Source organism: Garra rufa, chromosome 2, assembly GCF_049309525.1.
Source record: "Garra rufa chromosome 2, GarRuf1.0, whole genome shotgun sequence".
NCBI lineage: Eukaryota > Metazoa > Chordata > Actinopteri > Cypriniformes > Cyprinidae > Garra > Garra rufa.
In genome coordinates, this window is record NC_133362.1 from 18,401,799 (window position 1) to 18,418,151 (window position 16,353).

Here is a 16,353-nt window from a genome sequence, read left to right on the forward strand (position 1 = left end):
GCAACCTGTATATTATGTTCATCTATTTCTACATTCTAATTGTAGTTAATTATCATCTGTAAATATTATCCATAGCCTCTCCCTGTACATATCTCCTATAAGTGCACTTATAACTTATAAATTATACCTATATCCTGCACTTGCTGCTTATTGCACTCCTGGTTAGACCTAACTGCATTTTGTTGCCTTGTACTTGTACATGTGTAATGACAATAAAGTTGAATCTAATCTAATCTATGTTCAACATTTTTAAAAGCATGAAACTGTTATTCAATACATAATACAAAAATACTTTTATTTCAACAATTACAACAAAACAACTGTACATATTCCATGCCTGGCATTTCTTTAGCTTACACTGTCTGTTCACATTTTCCCATCATTTCTTCCAGAATCTTCACCTGCTTCAGCTGAGCTTCTAAATCCTGCTTCAGCTAGAAAGAGGAGAAAGAAAAATTAACATTGTATAATCCATCTGAGTTGAATAGCTGTAAAGGCAACCTATAATATAATTTAATAGAATATTTCAAGTGTGATTTATGAGATTTGAGATGATTTTGAATCTAATTTTTAATTTAAGTTAATTATGTGTTCCCTTTTGTTACTACCGAAACAACAATGATGTACTTTGGAATAACTTCCCAAAAAAAGTGTGTTTATTTATAGAAAAATGGTGTTTGGTAACACATTCTTTAAAGTTACACACACATTGTAGAAACTATTGTAGAATATTTCTTGATCATAAATGTAGGGGTGTAGTTTAAAATCAGTCTCAGCCAATGGACTAAAACACACACCGTTTTGGTGGTGACATGAAAATGCATACTTTTTTTTAACAAGGTTTCATGATTTACAAAGAAAATAAGATTTTGTTTTTTTTTTTTCACTTAAAGAAAAAATAGCTATTTTCAAAAACAACAATGGAATAAAATGCAAAAATTGTTTCAATATTTTCATAAGTGGAAATTTAGGGGTTAGCGTCCGGGACAGCTAGCTCCCAATTGAAAGTACCCACTAAATAATGATTTTATAGATACATATTAAACTTACTGATATTTTAAATATTATTGTGGGTTTCAATAGATAAAAGGATATTAGTAAACATCTCAAATTTGAATACTTAAATGCGTTATTTGGTTGTGGGACAGTGGTATATGGGCATAAATACTCACCTCTTTAATAGTTTTGTCCACAAGTCTGTGTTTGAAGTTGATTTTGGAGGCTTTAACACATGTGCCACTTCTTAGCATGTAGCTAAAACATAAAACAAACATTTGTCGAATTGAAAAATATAAATTATAATAATGAAATAATTAGTTTTTCTTAATTTTCATCATTAAAAAAAAATCTTACTTAAGAATCCATCATAAAAATTATGTTAAATGAATGCTTCACAAAATTATATATATATATATATATATATTAGGGCCGGGACTTTAACGCGTTAATTTAGATTAATTAATTACACAAAAATAACGCGTTAAAATTTTTTAACGCATTTTAATTGCACTTAGTTTTGCACCGCGGAACGTTTCTTACTGGATGAGATTCCGCGGACCGATTATACTGCAGCACCAACTAGCGTTTAGACAAGCTGCGTCCGTCCTAAATGGTAAAGACTAGAAGGGATACATGATTCGCTACTGGGCATGCGCACATCAATCTAACGTTATTTTTATCACACTGTACAACAATAATACTGTTTTTTTATTATAGTAAGGGCTAAGTTTAGGGTTGGGGTAGGTGTAGACGTTAAAAAAAACACAATCTAATAGGTAGAAAAATTAATTTCATTGTTAGTTTCCGGTCGTAGACGTATCCCTTCTAGCCACAACCGTCCTAAATAGGCTCTATGCACGCGTACTTCCGCGTTTGACGCAAGGCTGCTATTCCGTTTCCGGTTGGAGAGGTTTGAAGCGGAGAAAAACGCGATTATGGCAGAGTCGACGAATTTTACTCGGTGTTTGCAAGAGTTGCCCAAATGTACAATCACTGATGTGCAGTACAACGCCACAGAGCAAACTTGAGAAAGGTTTCAAGTTTTATGTGTCTTCGTATCTGTGCAATTATGAAGGTAAATTCAGTTAACCTGAACCGCCTGAACTGAACTGCTATTATTTTTTTACGATTCGTCCAGCAGCAGGCGTGTTTGTAATTTTGTCTGAAAGTGTCAGGTAAAATCAGGGCCACAAATGAGATCTCAGTGAACGCTCACTGCTACCGCTCTATGAGGAAAGCAGAGACTCCACACCAACTGAGAGTAGAGTAGCTTAAAAGTGACGTTCAAAGTTCTGTTGGACATGTTCAGTCCAGTTCAGTTTTTACTTTTCTAACGTTACCACTGTTCAGCTTGGATAACCACAGCTGTTATCTTAGCTAGTATGGATGATTATTGTACAAAATAATAAGAATAAAAAATGTAATGCAGTTCTACGACAGATGAATAGCACTGCATTATCACTGCTAATTATAACTGAAACAGTGGTAATGGAGATACAAGGCGGCAAAGTTGGTTTTATAATCACACATTCTTTAGGAAACGCGTGGAAACTTAGAAAAGTGATAAATTTAGCAGATGCTGTACACTGCGGCACACAGCAGTGGTGGCTAGAGGGGCTGTCCTCCCGTCTTTGAAAAGATACTTTCATACGTTTAGATGTCATTTTATATGTTTATTTAATATAATAAAGCAAATAAGCATCAACAATATGAGTGGAGTCTGTTTTTGTGACTAACGTTACCGTAGTATAGAAGACAATACAAGTTATTAGAAAAAATAGTACACAACACTCTACAATCGCGCCGGAACGGAAGTAATCCAGCATCCTTATATTCCACCGGAAGTACGTCATTCACCGCCGTGCATACAGCCTATAGTATTGTATGTCCCAAATCGTAGTATGTTTAAAAAATTATTCCAAAGTAGGGCTGCACGATTTTTGCTAAAATGTGAATCACGATTTTCCTTTATGGGAATTGAGATCACGATTCTCTTAGACGATTCTCATTTTTTTAACCAAAATTTATTGCACTCAAGAACAAAAATAAAACACAGGACGTTTAGTTTAATAAAGTGCTGGTGTAACATAAAACAGTCTCATTAACGGTCTCATTAACAAAAAAATATAAAAATAAATTTGTAAAAATAACTAAATGGAACTTTAACAATAACTTAACTGTACTTAACAATAACAAAAAAAATCTTTGTGCCAATTGAGCCAATTCCTCGCCAGTGTGATCAGCAGGGAAGAACACCGTCTGTAGGCAGCGGCTTTTCATTTTGAAGTCCCTTGTTATGAAATGCACTGTCAAGCTTAAATAAGGCTCCATGGTTCGACTTGACCATAGGTCTGTTGTTGCCGCAAAGTAATGAATATTCTGCAGTTCTTCCTCGACTGTCGTACGACAGTGCAACGGATGAAAAATAATTGCGAGAGGACAAACAGTAGCGCTTGTCTAAAGTCTTCATCATAGCCTTAAATCCCTCATTTTGAACAGTGTTGATTGGAGCCATGTCTTTAGCTAAATGATAAGCGATGGCGTTTGTTATCTCTTTGTGCCGCTGTGAACTTGACGGGTATGGCGATGCTCCGTACAACGTCTGAGTTATGGAAGTTTGTGTTGTCTGGCGACTGGTGCTTTGAGTTGTGGCTCCCTTGTCTTTCATGGCTAACTCGTACTGTATTTTGTGGTGACGTTTGAGGTGGTTGTACAGATTAGTGGTATTACCTTGCGGTGCTGCGACGATGCCAAAACACTGCTTACAAATGATCACTGTTTGCGCATCGTCTTCGGGTTTAAACCCGAAGAAGTTCCACACAGTGGAATGTGCTCCTTTTTTCTGTACTAATTTTGTCACATTCTCACTTTCGCCGTCGCCACCAGAATTTTCCACACTTTGGCTCATTTTTCTCCCTCTTACCGCTAACTTACAAATCCACCGAGTAAACTGACGTTTAGGTCTGACACCTTGTGACACGTCACGTGAGTGACAGCGTAACCTAGCCAATGAAATGAGGGTAAAGAGAGAACCGCTCGATATTTATTACTGATTGGTGAACACTTGAATGCAGCATGATCTGTTCTGTATACAGGGAAACACACGGAAAAGAATCGCCTTCATTTAGAAATGAGATCGCATTTATGTGTGAATCGAGATCGTGATTTTTTTTCGATTAATCGTGCAGCCCTATTCCAAAGATTCCCGGATGGTCTACTACTTAACGATCAATGCACACTCTTAACAGCTAATATTGCCCGCAACACACTGCGCCGTGAACGAGGATTCGATTAGAACTACAAACACGCATAAAAAGTGTTAAAAAACTACAAACATGGAGGATATACGCGACCAACGGACAGGTAGAGAAAGGGGTTTACGTGATAAATAATCAGTGTAACCTGATAAAAAATATTTTTTAAATGTTATCGGCGTTATATTCCATGTGCAGCAACATTTATAATGATAGGTTTGGTCATTAACGTTTAAATGCATAATTAAGCAAACACAAGAGCAGAGTTCTCGGCATGAAAGACTTGTTAAAGAACGTGCCTCTTGCTACACTTAATGGCAATATTGCATTGGTCTGTTGGACTTGGTTGAACAAAAATAAACAATATTTTGTTGCTTAAGCTTATGTATTCAGTCATTATTCAATGGTATACTAAAAATCCATGTAAAAATCTTAATTCTCACTGTTCTCAGGTCAAATATTTATATGCGATTAAAATGCGATTAATTTCGATTAATTAATTACAAAGCCTCTAATTAATTAGATTAAATTTTTTAATCGAGTCCCGGCCCTAATATATATATATATATATATATATATATATATATATATATATATATATATATATAAATATCTGATAAAACATCACAATAATCCAGACGACTCCAGTCTTATGCTACCAGTTGAGTTTTTGAACAGTAAGATTTTTAATGTTTTTAAATAATTCTCTTCTGCTCACTAAGCCTGCATTCATTTAATCCAAAGTACAGCAAAAACAGTAACATTCTGAAATAGTTTTACTATTTGAAATAACTGATCAAAGCAACATTTTTAAGCATCATTACTACAGTCTTAAAGGCTGTATCAGCGATTCTAGGCTGAAACATAAAGTGCCACATTCAGCTGACCTTTCTTTACGATCCGCTCGCTGCCTGCCTCTACCCTAGGCTGACCACAGAGACGCGTTTTTTTACAGCCAATTTATGGGGCAGGCAGCGAGCGGATCGTGAAGAAAAGTCAGCTGAATGTGACACTTTATGTTTCAGCCTAGAATCGCTGATACAGCCTTTAAGATCCTTAAGAAATCATTCTAACATGATTTGCTGTTACAGAAACATTTTTTATTATTATTTATCTATTATCAATATTTAAAATATTTGAGTATTTTTTTTCAGGATTCTTTGATGAATAGAAAAGTTTTTGTAACATTATACACTAGCATTCAAAAGCTTGGAGTCAGTATTTTTTTTTTTTTTGGAAAGAAAGTAGAAATTGATTTACTTTTATTTAGCAAGGATGCTTTAAATTCATCAAAAGTGATTATAAAGACATTTATAATGTTGCAAAATTTCTGATAAATGCCGTTCTTCTGAATGTTATATTCATCAAAAAAACCTGAAATAAATTCTCCTAGCCATTTTCAACATAAATGTTTTTTTTGCGCAGCAAATCCTAATTTTACAATGATTTTGTAAGGAGCTTTGTAATCACATGAATAAATTACATTTTAAAATATATTCAATAAAAAAACAGGCTTGGTGAGCAGAGAAAGACACTTATTTAAAAAAAATATATATATAAATCTTACTGTTCAAAAACTGATGGACTATTGTGTTTTTATCTGCTGTTTGGAATGTTTGTGATGGCACCCATTATATAACACTTTATTTTACCAAATGTGTCCAGAAGAAACAAACTCATCTATATTTTGGATGGCTTGAGGGTAAATTTTCATTTTGGCTGAACTATTCCTATAAAGAAATGCACTTCTATCAGTGTGTCAGGATTATTTACAGGCTACACCCACCAGTTTATCAGCTCTTTTCGTAAAAGGAAGAGATTTCGTAAAGCAGACAGGTGCTCTGGGGTGGAGTGAAGAGCCAGGCCAACAGCACCATGACAACCAGCACAATGAAGGACTTGGTAGGTGCTACAGAGAGAGAGAAATCACAAGATTATGGGATATCCAGCACATGCTGGACATGAGCTGATGTGGTTGAGATCAACAGACAGCAATACTTACGAGAACGCCAGCTGACCATTCAAACTCATCTCCAGCTTTTTATTCACCCTCACATCCTCAGTAACTTCTGCAAAGGGAAATTTTCAATAACAACAGTCACCCACGTGTTTGGTACCTTTTACAATGCATCCATATCTAACTTACACAGTTTTGAGTCTGCATGCTTTTAAAAGTATTCCCAAAACAACTTACTCAAACAAATGATACTCTGAAGGCTCTGGACTTCCCCACAGATGCCGAGAGAGTCTCCGAGCACTGTGTTGCATGTCATGCATTGTAGCACACTGCAATTCCTATAGTCTACCATACAGATTTCTCCGTCCTTCACTGCTTTTAGCTGCTCTGCAATTGAGCTAGTCTGTGTCGAGTCACACGGACCGATATCATAAGAGCTTTCGTGAAAACGAATAGTGCTGTTCGACATTATTACACAAGCAACTTTTGTTCTTTCTCACACAAGTTCAAAAGACGCAACCACATTAGTTCATTTATTAGCTTGAACTTTAGGTGGCGCCCTAAACCGCTCACTCATACCCCGCCTTTGCCGAAGCCTATAAGCCAATCAAAACCAATGAGTCACAAACGCCACTTCTTATTGGATGTAGCGCAGTGTCGTCATGGGATTCTCAACCAATCATCTAGGGGGAAAGACTGTTTTTGAAACGCGCTATTTTTCAAACGGCAAACCCACCTAAACAAACCGAGCTGTAGATCGCAGAGACGTCAATTTCAGTATTACAGTTGTATTTCTGCAGTTTTTACATTGAGTTTTATCCACAACATGGATTTGGATTCGCTTAAATATGCGGAATTGCAGCGCCTCGCGAAAGAGGTTGGACTGAAAGCAAATATGAAGGTAAATTGCGTTTACTATGGTAAATCTGCATGCGTTCATGTGTACTAAACGACCTGTGTTGTTCTGTACTACTTCAAGTATGGTAGCTTTTCTTTAGGTTTTGGGTTATTTTGTTGACGTTTTTTGTGCCTGAATGCATTTTTTTTTACTTTATTAAAAACGTAGCGCTTATTTGTTTCTAGGCTGAAAAGCTGTTGAACGCCTTAAAAGAACACTTTTCACAACAACAACAACAACAGCCGTCTGAAAATGTGAGTGTTATTTTTGTGTATCGTCGCCATAATCGTTCTGAAATGATAAGAGTTGTTGTAACAGAATTGCATTGAATTTTTCGCAGGGGAATGATACAGCCACCGTGGACGCGCACGACACTGTCCCAGCCGTGGACGAGCAGGGCGCGCACACTGCAACGTTTGTGACCGAGCGCCGAGGAAAAGGCCGCACTGCCAAGAGAAAGCTCAGTGACTCCAAACCTGTTTCTGCTCAGGTATCCATAAGCATATGTGACACTGGACCAGTCATAAGGGTTTGCATCATCTGAAAGCTGAATAAATACGCTATTTATTGATGTGTGGTTTGTTAGAATATGACAATATTTGGCCGATATACAACTATTTGAAAATCAGAGGGTACAAGAAAATCTAAATATTGAGAAAATCAACTGTAAAGTTGTCCAAATGAAGTTCTTAGCAATGCATATTCCATCAAAAATTAAGTTTTGATATATTTTTGGTAAGAAATTTACAAAATATATTCATGGAACATGATCTTTACTTAATATTTAAACGATTTTTGGCAATGTATACAATACAATGTATTGTTGGCTATTGCTACAAATATACCCGTGCTACTTACGACTGGTTTTGTGGTCCAGGGTCACGTATTTACAGGTTTTCATTTTCAATCCAGACTGTTTCATCTTTTAGTTTTAAGTAGTCACGTTTTATACACATCTTGGGTCTTGTAATTCATTTTTTAATATGTAATATTTAGGCTGAAGAAAAGCCAGCACAAGAGGAGAGCCGAAGGGGCTCCAAGAGGAGGAAAGTGTCCTCAGCCAAGAATGCACAGACTCCAGTTCCGCCTGAAACCTCTACTAAAGAAGATCCTGGAGACACCAATTCATCTGAAGAAGCTCCTGCAGAGCCAAGTGTTAAAGGTTTTTATAATAATATTAATATAAAGCTAATAGATGAGAGAGATAAGTTACCTTGGGATTTGTTTCTGCAGTGTATGTGGTGTTGACTATTAAAATGTATAACTTGCAGGTGTGGGAAGAAGAACAGTGGGTAAAATCCCCCGTCTTGAAGGTCTGATGAAGAGAAAACCTGCATTGCGGCCAACAACTCCTAGTAATAAATCTTTCCAAATGTATATACTACAACAAAATATAATAACGTTGTAATATAGTAATGTGTTTGCAAATCACTCTTCCCCAGACTTCAAGAAACTCCACGAGGCTCACTTCAAAAAGATGGAGTCCATCGATTCTTATGTCCAAAGGAAGAACAAACAAATGGAGGAGCTAAAGAATTCTGCCAAAGAACTGAAGGTAACAATGAGAGTAAAATTCTAGCCTTTCAAATAATAATAACCAGTTTTATTGTCGTTAAAGGGATAGTTCACCCAAAATTGAAAATTGTCATTAATTACTCACCCTCATGTCTTTCCAAACCCTTAAAGAAGTCCGGTGTGATATTGACCTAAAGTGTAATGAATCATGATACCGAGTGTGAACTTACCTTTCATAGCTCATCTTGGCTTGACCCCTGCACTCCGAAATCTGGCGTTAGTTAGCCGATGCTAACAACAGGTTGTCTTTGAGGGTGCATCGGACTAGCCATGTAAATAAATCACTGTTTTACACCATTTACGAGGCACAAAGTAGCTCCACACTTCATTGGTAGACTTCCAAGGGCCCTGACATTTAAAACGAGACATTGAGAACTTTGAAAAAGCACTGGTAGTATATTTACAAGAAGATTTATACAGACTTTCCCCTTAGTGAAATTACCTGTCGCCGCCATCTTGAATTTAGTCCGATGCACCCTTAAAGACAACCTGTTGTTAGCATCGGCTAACTAATGCCAGATTTCAGAGTGCAGGGGTCAAGCCGAGATGAGCTATGAAAGGTAAGTTCACACTCGGTATCATGATTCATTACACTTTAGGTCAATTTCACACCGGACTTCTCCTTTAAGACCTTTGTTCATCTTTGTAACACAAATTAAGATATTTCTGATGAAATTCAAGAGCTCTCTGACCCTCCATAGACAGCAAATGTCCTCCCACATTCAGGATACAGAAAGGTACCAAGGACATCAACAAAATAGTCCATGATACATCAGTGGTTAAACTGTAATTTTATGAAGCTACTAAAATGTTGTAACGTGGTAGGACCCTTGCTGTCTATTCAGGGCCAGAAAGATCTCGGATTTCATCAAAAATATTTCAATTTGTGTTCCAAAAATGAACAAAGGTCTTACAGGTTTGGAGCGGCATGAGGGTGAGTAATTAATAACAGAATTTTCTTTGGAAAAAAAAAAAACTTATTTTCTTCTACAGAACACATACTGACACAAAAAATCCAAATAAAAGCTAATTCAAACTATTATTTATAAACAAAACTAAAAAACACTGGTTTGAACAGTGTGGTTTTAGTTCCAAATGTTTTATTTACATGTGGTTTATTATTTTTGTCATTTGAGACCCTGTCAGAAAAGACGCTGATGAAATCGGTTGAAACAAAGGTTCAAACTGTAAGTCACCAAACAGCTTGAATATCTGCTGTAGTGTCAGTGTGTGTCATCATGATTCACTGTGAAATCACATACGCCTTTATCAAGTTATGCGTCTCATAGTGACATCTTTATAACACTGTGGAAAAAATCTCACACCTTAGTAAATGAGAATTGTATATTGTGTTGAAGTCAAACAATTATGTTTTTTTTGTTTGTTTTTTTCTGGAAGACTTTGACCCGAATTATAAGCAAACTTTGAAATTGTCTCCCAATGAAGGTGCCCGCTAGTAGAGTGTCTCTCTTCAGTCCTGGATTGCAAGAGAAAAAAACATTGGCAGAAAAACGCAGGATCACTCAGCAGTCAGTCAGCAAGTCTGCTTTAAAGGACAGCACCACCTTCAGGCCAACTGTCCTCACCACTAATAAAATCAATGTCAGGTAAATGCATCAATGGGCTGTAATTTACCTACATTTATAATGCTTTTAGTATTGAAATTGAGGTGCTAGAGCCAAGCATTGACAACTAAAATAAAGAGATAGTGCACCCAAAATGTAAATTCTGTAATTAAGTACTCACCCTCATGTCATTCCAAACCTGTAAGACCTTTGTCTTCTGAACATAAATTGCGATATTTTTGATAAAATCCAAGAGCTGTCTGTACCCTGAATGTGGTAGGACCCTTGCTGTCTATGGAGGGTAAATAAAAGCTCTGGGAAAGCTCTCGGATTTCATCAAAAATATCTTCATTTGTGTTTCAAAGACAAATGAAGGTTTTATGGGTTTGGGATTACATTAAGATGAGTCATTAATGACACAATTTTATTTTTGGGTCAACTATCCTTTTAAAGTAGAAAATAGCTGCTTATTTTAAAACACATTTCTACAGTTGTACTTAAATGTTGACCTGTTTCCATCTCTAGGTTCTCGCAAACCACTCACGATAACGAATATAAACGTTCACTGATAAAGACTCCAGCTCGTATGTCTCCTCTCGTCCCTCTCACCTCCACTCCAGGGAGAAAATCTGATGTTCACACCAAACCTGAACTTAATAAAAGTGTTGGAGCCATCAAAACACCTGGTAAGCTTAATGCCATTGCATTGCTCTAATCATTTATCAAAAAACTGATTTTAGAAAGCATTGATTTCAATTGTTTTTTTGCAGGAGCTACTCCGTTTGTTTTTAATGGGAACAACAGCATGTCAGTCACCCCTGGTGTCACCAAGAAGAACACATTTGATCTGAAAGCCAGTCTCTCTCGTCCACTCGGCTACAAACCCCACAAAGGTATGTCCACATTCAGACAAAAATATAAAATGAATGCCCAGAACTAACATGTCCTTGAATTGAATTGTATCTGATTGCTATTCATTATCTTCTTTTATCTCTACAGGTAAACTGAAGCCTTTTGGAGCTCCACAGGAGAACACAGCACTTGATAAATCTCAGACTGTTCCTTCACACCAGAAGAACTATAAACAGCACCAAGTTCAAACCAGGTGAGATCCTTATTATAGTTGTGCATTGATTGGTCACTACTGTTCAAAAGTTTAGTTTTTTTTTTTTTTTAAGATATTCAGCAAGGATCCATTAAATTGATCAAAAGTGACAGTAAAGACATATACAATGTTACAAAATTCAGAGAATTTTAAAGAAAAATGTATCAAGGTGTCCACAAAAATACTGTTTACAAAATTCATAACAAGAAATGCTATAATTATTTTGAATTGTTATAACATTTCACACTATTACTGATTTTAATGTATTTTTGATCAAATAGATTTTTGGTGAGCATGAGACTTCAAAAACATTTTTTAAAAAATCTTACAGACTCCAGACTTTCAAACTGTAGCATACATTTATATTTATTCCGTCTCATTGTCTGAAATGAAACTTCTCCACATTGAATGTTTCTTTCTTTCTTTTTTTTTCAGAGAGGAGCGGCGTGTCAAGCACACAGAACACCGACAACAAAAGAAAGAGAAGATGTTGGGTGCCAGACGAGGTCTGGTTATGGCCTAACTCCAGTGTTTTTACTGTTTTGCTGCTTTAGACACTCACTGTACATGTTTAGCCTTTGTGTTTTGTCTGTTTTATTACAGCCTTTTGTACATATTTTGCTCTTCTGTAAACATGCTTAGTATGAAGTAAGGTCATCCAGCAAAAACTTTCATTCTTTGAACCCATTTATAGATAAGGATTTTATACTTTTTAAATCGTTTTTAGATGTATGTGTAAAAAGAAGTATTTGCCCTTTTGGATTTTGCTTAGTATGAATGGTTATTTGTACTGGGCTTCAATTAATTGTAAAGACAAAAACAGTAAAGTCACACAAAATGTTTATTTGAACTTGAGCAATTTTCATAAATATGATTTTGTACTTCTTTGTCTGTGCTGTGGTCCTTTTTGTGTGTATATATGTGTATGTGTAAAAGATTTCGGCCTTCAGAAAAAATATGTCCACGTTTTTATTAATAAAGCAGTGTCTGTCTGTCATCTGCGTTTGCTGAATCTTGTTTAATCTGACTAGACCTCTGGGTTTCTCTTGTAAAGCTCATATGCAAACTCCTCTGTTTGGGCAAGGTCATTTGACAGGCCGATGAAGTCGATCTCCAGCTGAAACTGGCCATCTGCTTTATCCCCCAATGTAAAACCAATACTTTTTACCTAAGAGCACAAACATGAGTGTGAGGCTTGTTATAATGAATCTGCGTCATAATGCTGTCATGCAATAATTAAATGCTCATATCAATTACTAGATGACGAAAGGAGGACACAAGAAAGCCATGCTGACCTTATCTAACCAGAGAACATGCTGGTCATCCTGTATTCTTCCCCGACTGGAAAGGAAAAACTTGGAGAATGGGATCTGTAAAAGTGTTTTACAAATAACAGATAAGAAGTTTGGACTAAATATTAATGCTGTTACTTGCTGTAATCTTACTCCATCCCCAAACTTTTAAAAAGTAGTGTAAAACAGATTCAATGGATGCACTTTCATATGAACGTTCTCATTTCTTAAGACTTGCCTTGACATCCTGCCAGTAGGGTCCTCCTCTAGTGTAGAGGAAGTAACTGTAGATGTCATCTCTCTGATGAGAAAAGAAGGTCTTAGAAGACACGTTTACCATCCACGGTCTTCCATCTCCCCGGATACGCATATGTAATGTGTTGAAACTTGACCAGTCGTAATGTACTTTTCTGTCAAATGAGGCCTGGAACAGAAAAGAATATTTTAGGTCAAATGACAAGCTGTTGCTCATTTACTGCTCATTTTAAATACATGTAAATGGATGCAAATAACCTCAGAAGCTGTGTTTCTCAATACTTGCTCCTTTCTAATATCTTACTACTCAAAAGTTTGGAATCAGTAATACTTGTAATGATTTTGAAGACACCTCTAATGGTCATCAAGGCTGCATTTGTTTGATCAGAAATACAGAAAAACAGTAATATTGTGAAATTATTACAATATAAAATAATGGTTTCTACATTAATATACTTAAAATATATTTTAAATATAAAATGTAATTTATTTCTGTGATGCTGTGCTGATCATTTCTGTTTTAAGTGTCACATGATCCTTCAGAAATCATTCTAATATGCTGATTTATTATTAGAATGATCTATATTAGCAACAGTTGTGCTGCCAATTAATTTTGGAACCTGTGATACTTTTTTCAGGATTCTTTAATGAATAAAACTGTTTTGAACACTGATAATAATAAGAAATCAGCATATTAGAATGCCATGGTGAGCATAAGAGATTTCTAAAGTTGAACAAACGAAATATAATTTTAAATGGAATTATATGCCACTTTCATTTTCAAATAAATCGGTGGCTAGCAGTGTCCTGTGGAAAGATTGGTCATTAACCCATGCAGAAATAAGAAAGAAGAATAAATGCATGTAAACAAGGAATCAAATGATGGCTAAGACAGAGAGATGTTTGATCTTAGCACTGACCAGTGGTGGTTTGGAGCGCAGAGTGCAGTATCCACTGTATCGAGTCTCTCCGTCACGGGGAGGTGTGGAGCACAAGGTCCCGTACAGCAAACACGTGGTGTTGTTCTTGCCCAGTTTGATGTATGCCTCACTGCGACCTCCAATTTCCTGATCAGATGACACCACCCACTGATTGAGACTCTCTGGTCCACGGAACTCCCATTGGACGCGCGTCTGTTCCAGCATGTGCTCTATTAACGGCCTTCCTTCAGGACCAGTCCAGCGCTGGACAAACTCATCCTTTAACAACCCAATGTGCTTCTTGATACCCTCCACACCTTTGGAGAAATCAAACTGTACCTTTTGCCAGGGCCAGCGGGTGTCTGGAGGCTGGCCTGGTCTGCGGTAATCACGCTCAATGATGCTCCTGGTGCTCAGGATAACGGAGCCTCTGAGGGTCGATGGTGATAACAGAGTATGTCGGCGAATGACACCATAAACTCCAAACAGAGTTTTTAATGTTGTCTTTGATACAGCCATTTGCTAGTAGTAGCTCTTGCGATCAGATCGGCATCCAGTAGAATCCTGAAAAAAAATGAAAACATATTTAATGAAATGAAATAAAAAATATCATGTTGGTTGATCTTCTAGATTTAAATGTTTTCACTTACCCAAATCAAAATGTATTAAAATGTCAGTTATCTAAAGGAATACTTGGAATAAGAAATAAGAATAAGTTGGAATAAGAACTTAATTCTATATGTTTTCATTTTTGGATTAATAATTGAAAATAACAAGAATAAATAATTAAAAACTTCAGTTGCTCTATGGCAGGGGCTTTCAGCCTTTTATCCTTTTTAGGATTTTTGAACAGTAAGATTTTTAATGTTTTTTAAAGAGGTCTCTTCTGCTCACCAAGCCTGCATTTATTTGATGCAAAGTACATCAAAACAGTACAATTTTGAAATATTTTTACTATTTAAAATAACTGTTTTCTATTTGAATATATTTTACAATCTAATTTATTCCTGTGATTTCAAAGCTTATAGCATCATTACTCCAGTCATATGATCATACAGAAATAATTGCTGTTCAAAAAACAGTTTTTATTTATTTTTGATGAATAGAATGTTCAAAAGAACAGCATTTATCTGAAAGAGAAATCTTTTCAAACATTATGTCTTTATCATCACTTTTGATCAATTTAAAGCATCCCTTTTAAATAAAAGTATTCTTTTTTTTATATATATATATATATATATATACAGACTCCATGCTTTTGAATAGTGTATAAAGCTACAAAAGCTTTTTATTTCAGATAAATGCTGATCTTTGGATCTTTCTATTTATCAAAGAATCCTGAAAATGTACTCAACTGATTTAAATAATGATAATAACAATAGTAATAAGAATAAAAATGTTTCTTGAACAGCAAATCAGCATATTAGAATGATTTCTGAAGGATCGTGTGACACTTGAAGACTGGAGTAATGATGCTGAAAATTTAGCTTTAATCACAGAAATATTTTTTTTAATGTATTCAAACAAAAAAACAGTTATTTTAAATAGTAAAAAGTATTTCACAATATTACTGCTTTTACTGTATTTTGGATCAAGTAAATGCAGGTTTAGTGAGCAGAAGATAATTCTTGAAAAAACATTAAAAATCTTACTGTTCAGCAACTTCTGACTTGTAGTGTGTATAGTTTCTAAATGTCTTTATAGTCTAAAATAATTAAAGATATATATATGTATATATAGATACATAATAATAATTTAAAAATAATTGTGAAAACAACAACACTCAGACTGAAATAAGCAAATAATTAAATAATAAAAATAGATTACATAATAAGTACATATTAAAAATGAAAAACCATAGATTTCAATCAATAATAAAAATACATTACATTTGCAGTAGCCTACTTAAGTAAGTTTTTTTTAACTCCAACTTAAACACTAAATATTTTCCAAATAATAGTTTAATACAATATTTATAAATAATATCATATTATAATATTGTGCATTTCAATGTAAATTATGATTATGATTAAAAAATAGTATAAATTGGGGTTTTAATCTAAATTTTAGGATATTTGGTGGCATCTAAAGGATTGAATCCCCTGGTTTAATGGAATAAATCTCATTTGACTTTATATGACATTCACAAGTCAATACATACAAGAGCCACTGCGTGATTAACTGTTTTCATGACAGCTGTTACAGCTATGTTGTTACAACATATTTATCATAGTTAAAAATACATACATGAATGAATAAACATAACATATGGCTTAAAACGCAACTACGTCTTACTACTCATGTGTGACACTCAAAAATGCCATTACGGTCCGTCATATAATCTGTCCTTACCTGAAACAAGCACATGTGTTTATGGTCCTACCGACAAATATCTCTGGCAGTTGTTTCCCGCGTACATCATATTTGTTAGCGACTAACAAATGTCACTATCATTTTCGCCAACTGAACATATACACATAATGTATAATTATTAGATGCAGCACATTTCTGACCCTGTGTATCTCGTCGATGT

General features: G+C 35.3%; 3 protein-coding genes across 5 annotated transcripts; 1 reads left to right on the plus strand and 2 right to left on the minus strand.

Moving 5' to 3' along the window:
* Positions 1-324: 324 nt before the first annotated feature.
* oip5 (opa interacting protein 5) lies at positions 325-6,724 on the minus strand. Its single transcript, XM_073833816.1, has 5 exons — positions 6,448-6,724; positions 6,256-6,322; positions 6,040-6,162; positions 1,173-1,254; positions 325-434 (listed from the first exon to the last, which is right to left on the minus strand). The coding sequence occupies exons 1-5, from the start codon at positions 6,677-6,679 to the stop codon at positions 354-356; spliced, it is 585 nt and encodes a 194-aa protein (XP_073689917.1). The 5' UTR covers positions 6,680-6,724; the 3' UTR covers positions 325-353.
* A 231-nt stretch (positions 6,725-6,955) lies between these two features.
* nusap1 (nucleolar and spindle associated protein 1) lies at positions 6,956-12,350 on the plus strand. Of its 2 annotated transcripts, XM_073833808.1 has the most exons (12): positions 6,956-7,111; positions 7,294-7,362; positions 7,449-7,598; positions 8,105-8,270; positions 8,380-8,463; positions 8,551-8,663; positions 9,820-9,870; positions 10,130-10,290; positions 10,774-10,934; positions 11,019-11,141; positions 11,248-11,353; positions 11,789-12,350. In XM_073833808.1, exons 1-12 carry the CDS (start codon positions 7,037-7,039, stop codon positions 11,874-11,876), a joined length of 1,347 nt encoding a protein of 448 aa, XP_073689909.1. In that variant the 5' UTR covers positions 6,956-7,036; the 3' UTR covers positions 11,877-12,350. The 2 variants fall into 2 exon arrangements, with proteins under 2 accessions (XP_073689909.1, XP_073689910.1); XM_073833809.1 differs by lacking the exon at positions 9,820-9,870.
* ndufaf1 (NADH:ubiquinone oxidoreductase complex assembly factor 1) lies at positions 12,177-16,350 on the minus strand. 2 transcript variants are annotated; one of them, XM_073833810.1, is made up of 6 exons: positions 16,170-16,350; positions 14,471-14,510; positions 13,821-14,384; positions 12,884-13,069; positions 12,649-12,723; positions 12,177-12,521 (listed from the first exon to the last, which is right to left on the minus strand). In XM_073833810.1, the coding sequence occupies exons 3-6, from the start codon at positions 14,337-14,339 to the stop codon at positions 12,381-12,383; spliced, it is 921 nt and encodes a 306-aa protein (XP_073689911.1). In that variant the 5' UTR covers positions 14,340-14,384; positions 14,471-14,510; positions 16,170-16,350; the 3' UTR covers positions 12,177-12,380. The 2 variants fall into 2 exon arrangements, with proteins under 2 accessions (XP_073689911.1, XP_073689912.1); XM_073833811.1 differs by lacking the exon at positions 14,471-14,510 and having other exon boundaries at positions 16,173-16,350.
* Between the last annotated feature and the right edge of the window lie 3 nt (positions 16,351-16,353).

Bases quoted from the DNA above. Each gene is read 5' to 3' on its own strand.
- ndufaf1 (XM_073833811.1), bottom strand. From the start codon at position 14,339: ATGGCTGTATCAAAGACAACATTAAAAACTCTGTTTGGAGTTTATGGT. The intron at 13,070-13,820 runs GTCAGTGCTAAG...TTTCTGTTCCAG, and splicing joins TGCGCTCCAAACCACCACTG to GCCTCATTTGACAGAAAAGT. The intron at 12,724-12,883 runs GCAAGTCTTAAG...ACACTTTTACAG, and splicing joins CCTACTGGCAGGATGTCAAG to ATCCCATTCTCCAAGTTTTT.
- oip5 (XM_073833816.1), bottom strand. From the start codon at position 6,679: ATGTCGAACAGCACTATTCGTTTTCACGAAAGCTCTTATGATATCGGT. The intron at 6,323-6,447 runs GTAAGTTGTTTT...TTCCCTTTGCAG, and splicing joins TCAGAGTATCATTTGTTTGA to AAGTTACTGAGGATGTGAGG. The intron at 1,255-6,039 runs GTGGGTGTAGCC...TTTATGTTTTAG, and splicing joins CGAAAAGAGCTGATAAACTG to CTACATGCTAAGAAGTGGCA.
- nusap1 (XM_073833808.1), top strand. From the start codon at position 7,037: ATGGATTTGGATTCGCTTAAATATGCGGAATTGCAGCGCCTCGCGAAA. The intron at 7,363-7,448 runs GTGAGTGTTATT...AATTTTTCGCAG, and splicing joins AACAACAGCCGTCTGAAAAT to GGGAATGATACAGCCACCGT. The intron at 11,354-11,788 runs GTGAGATCCTTA...TTTTTTTTTCAG, and splicing joins CAGCACCAAGTTCAAACCAG to AGAGGAGCGGCGTGTCAAGC.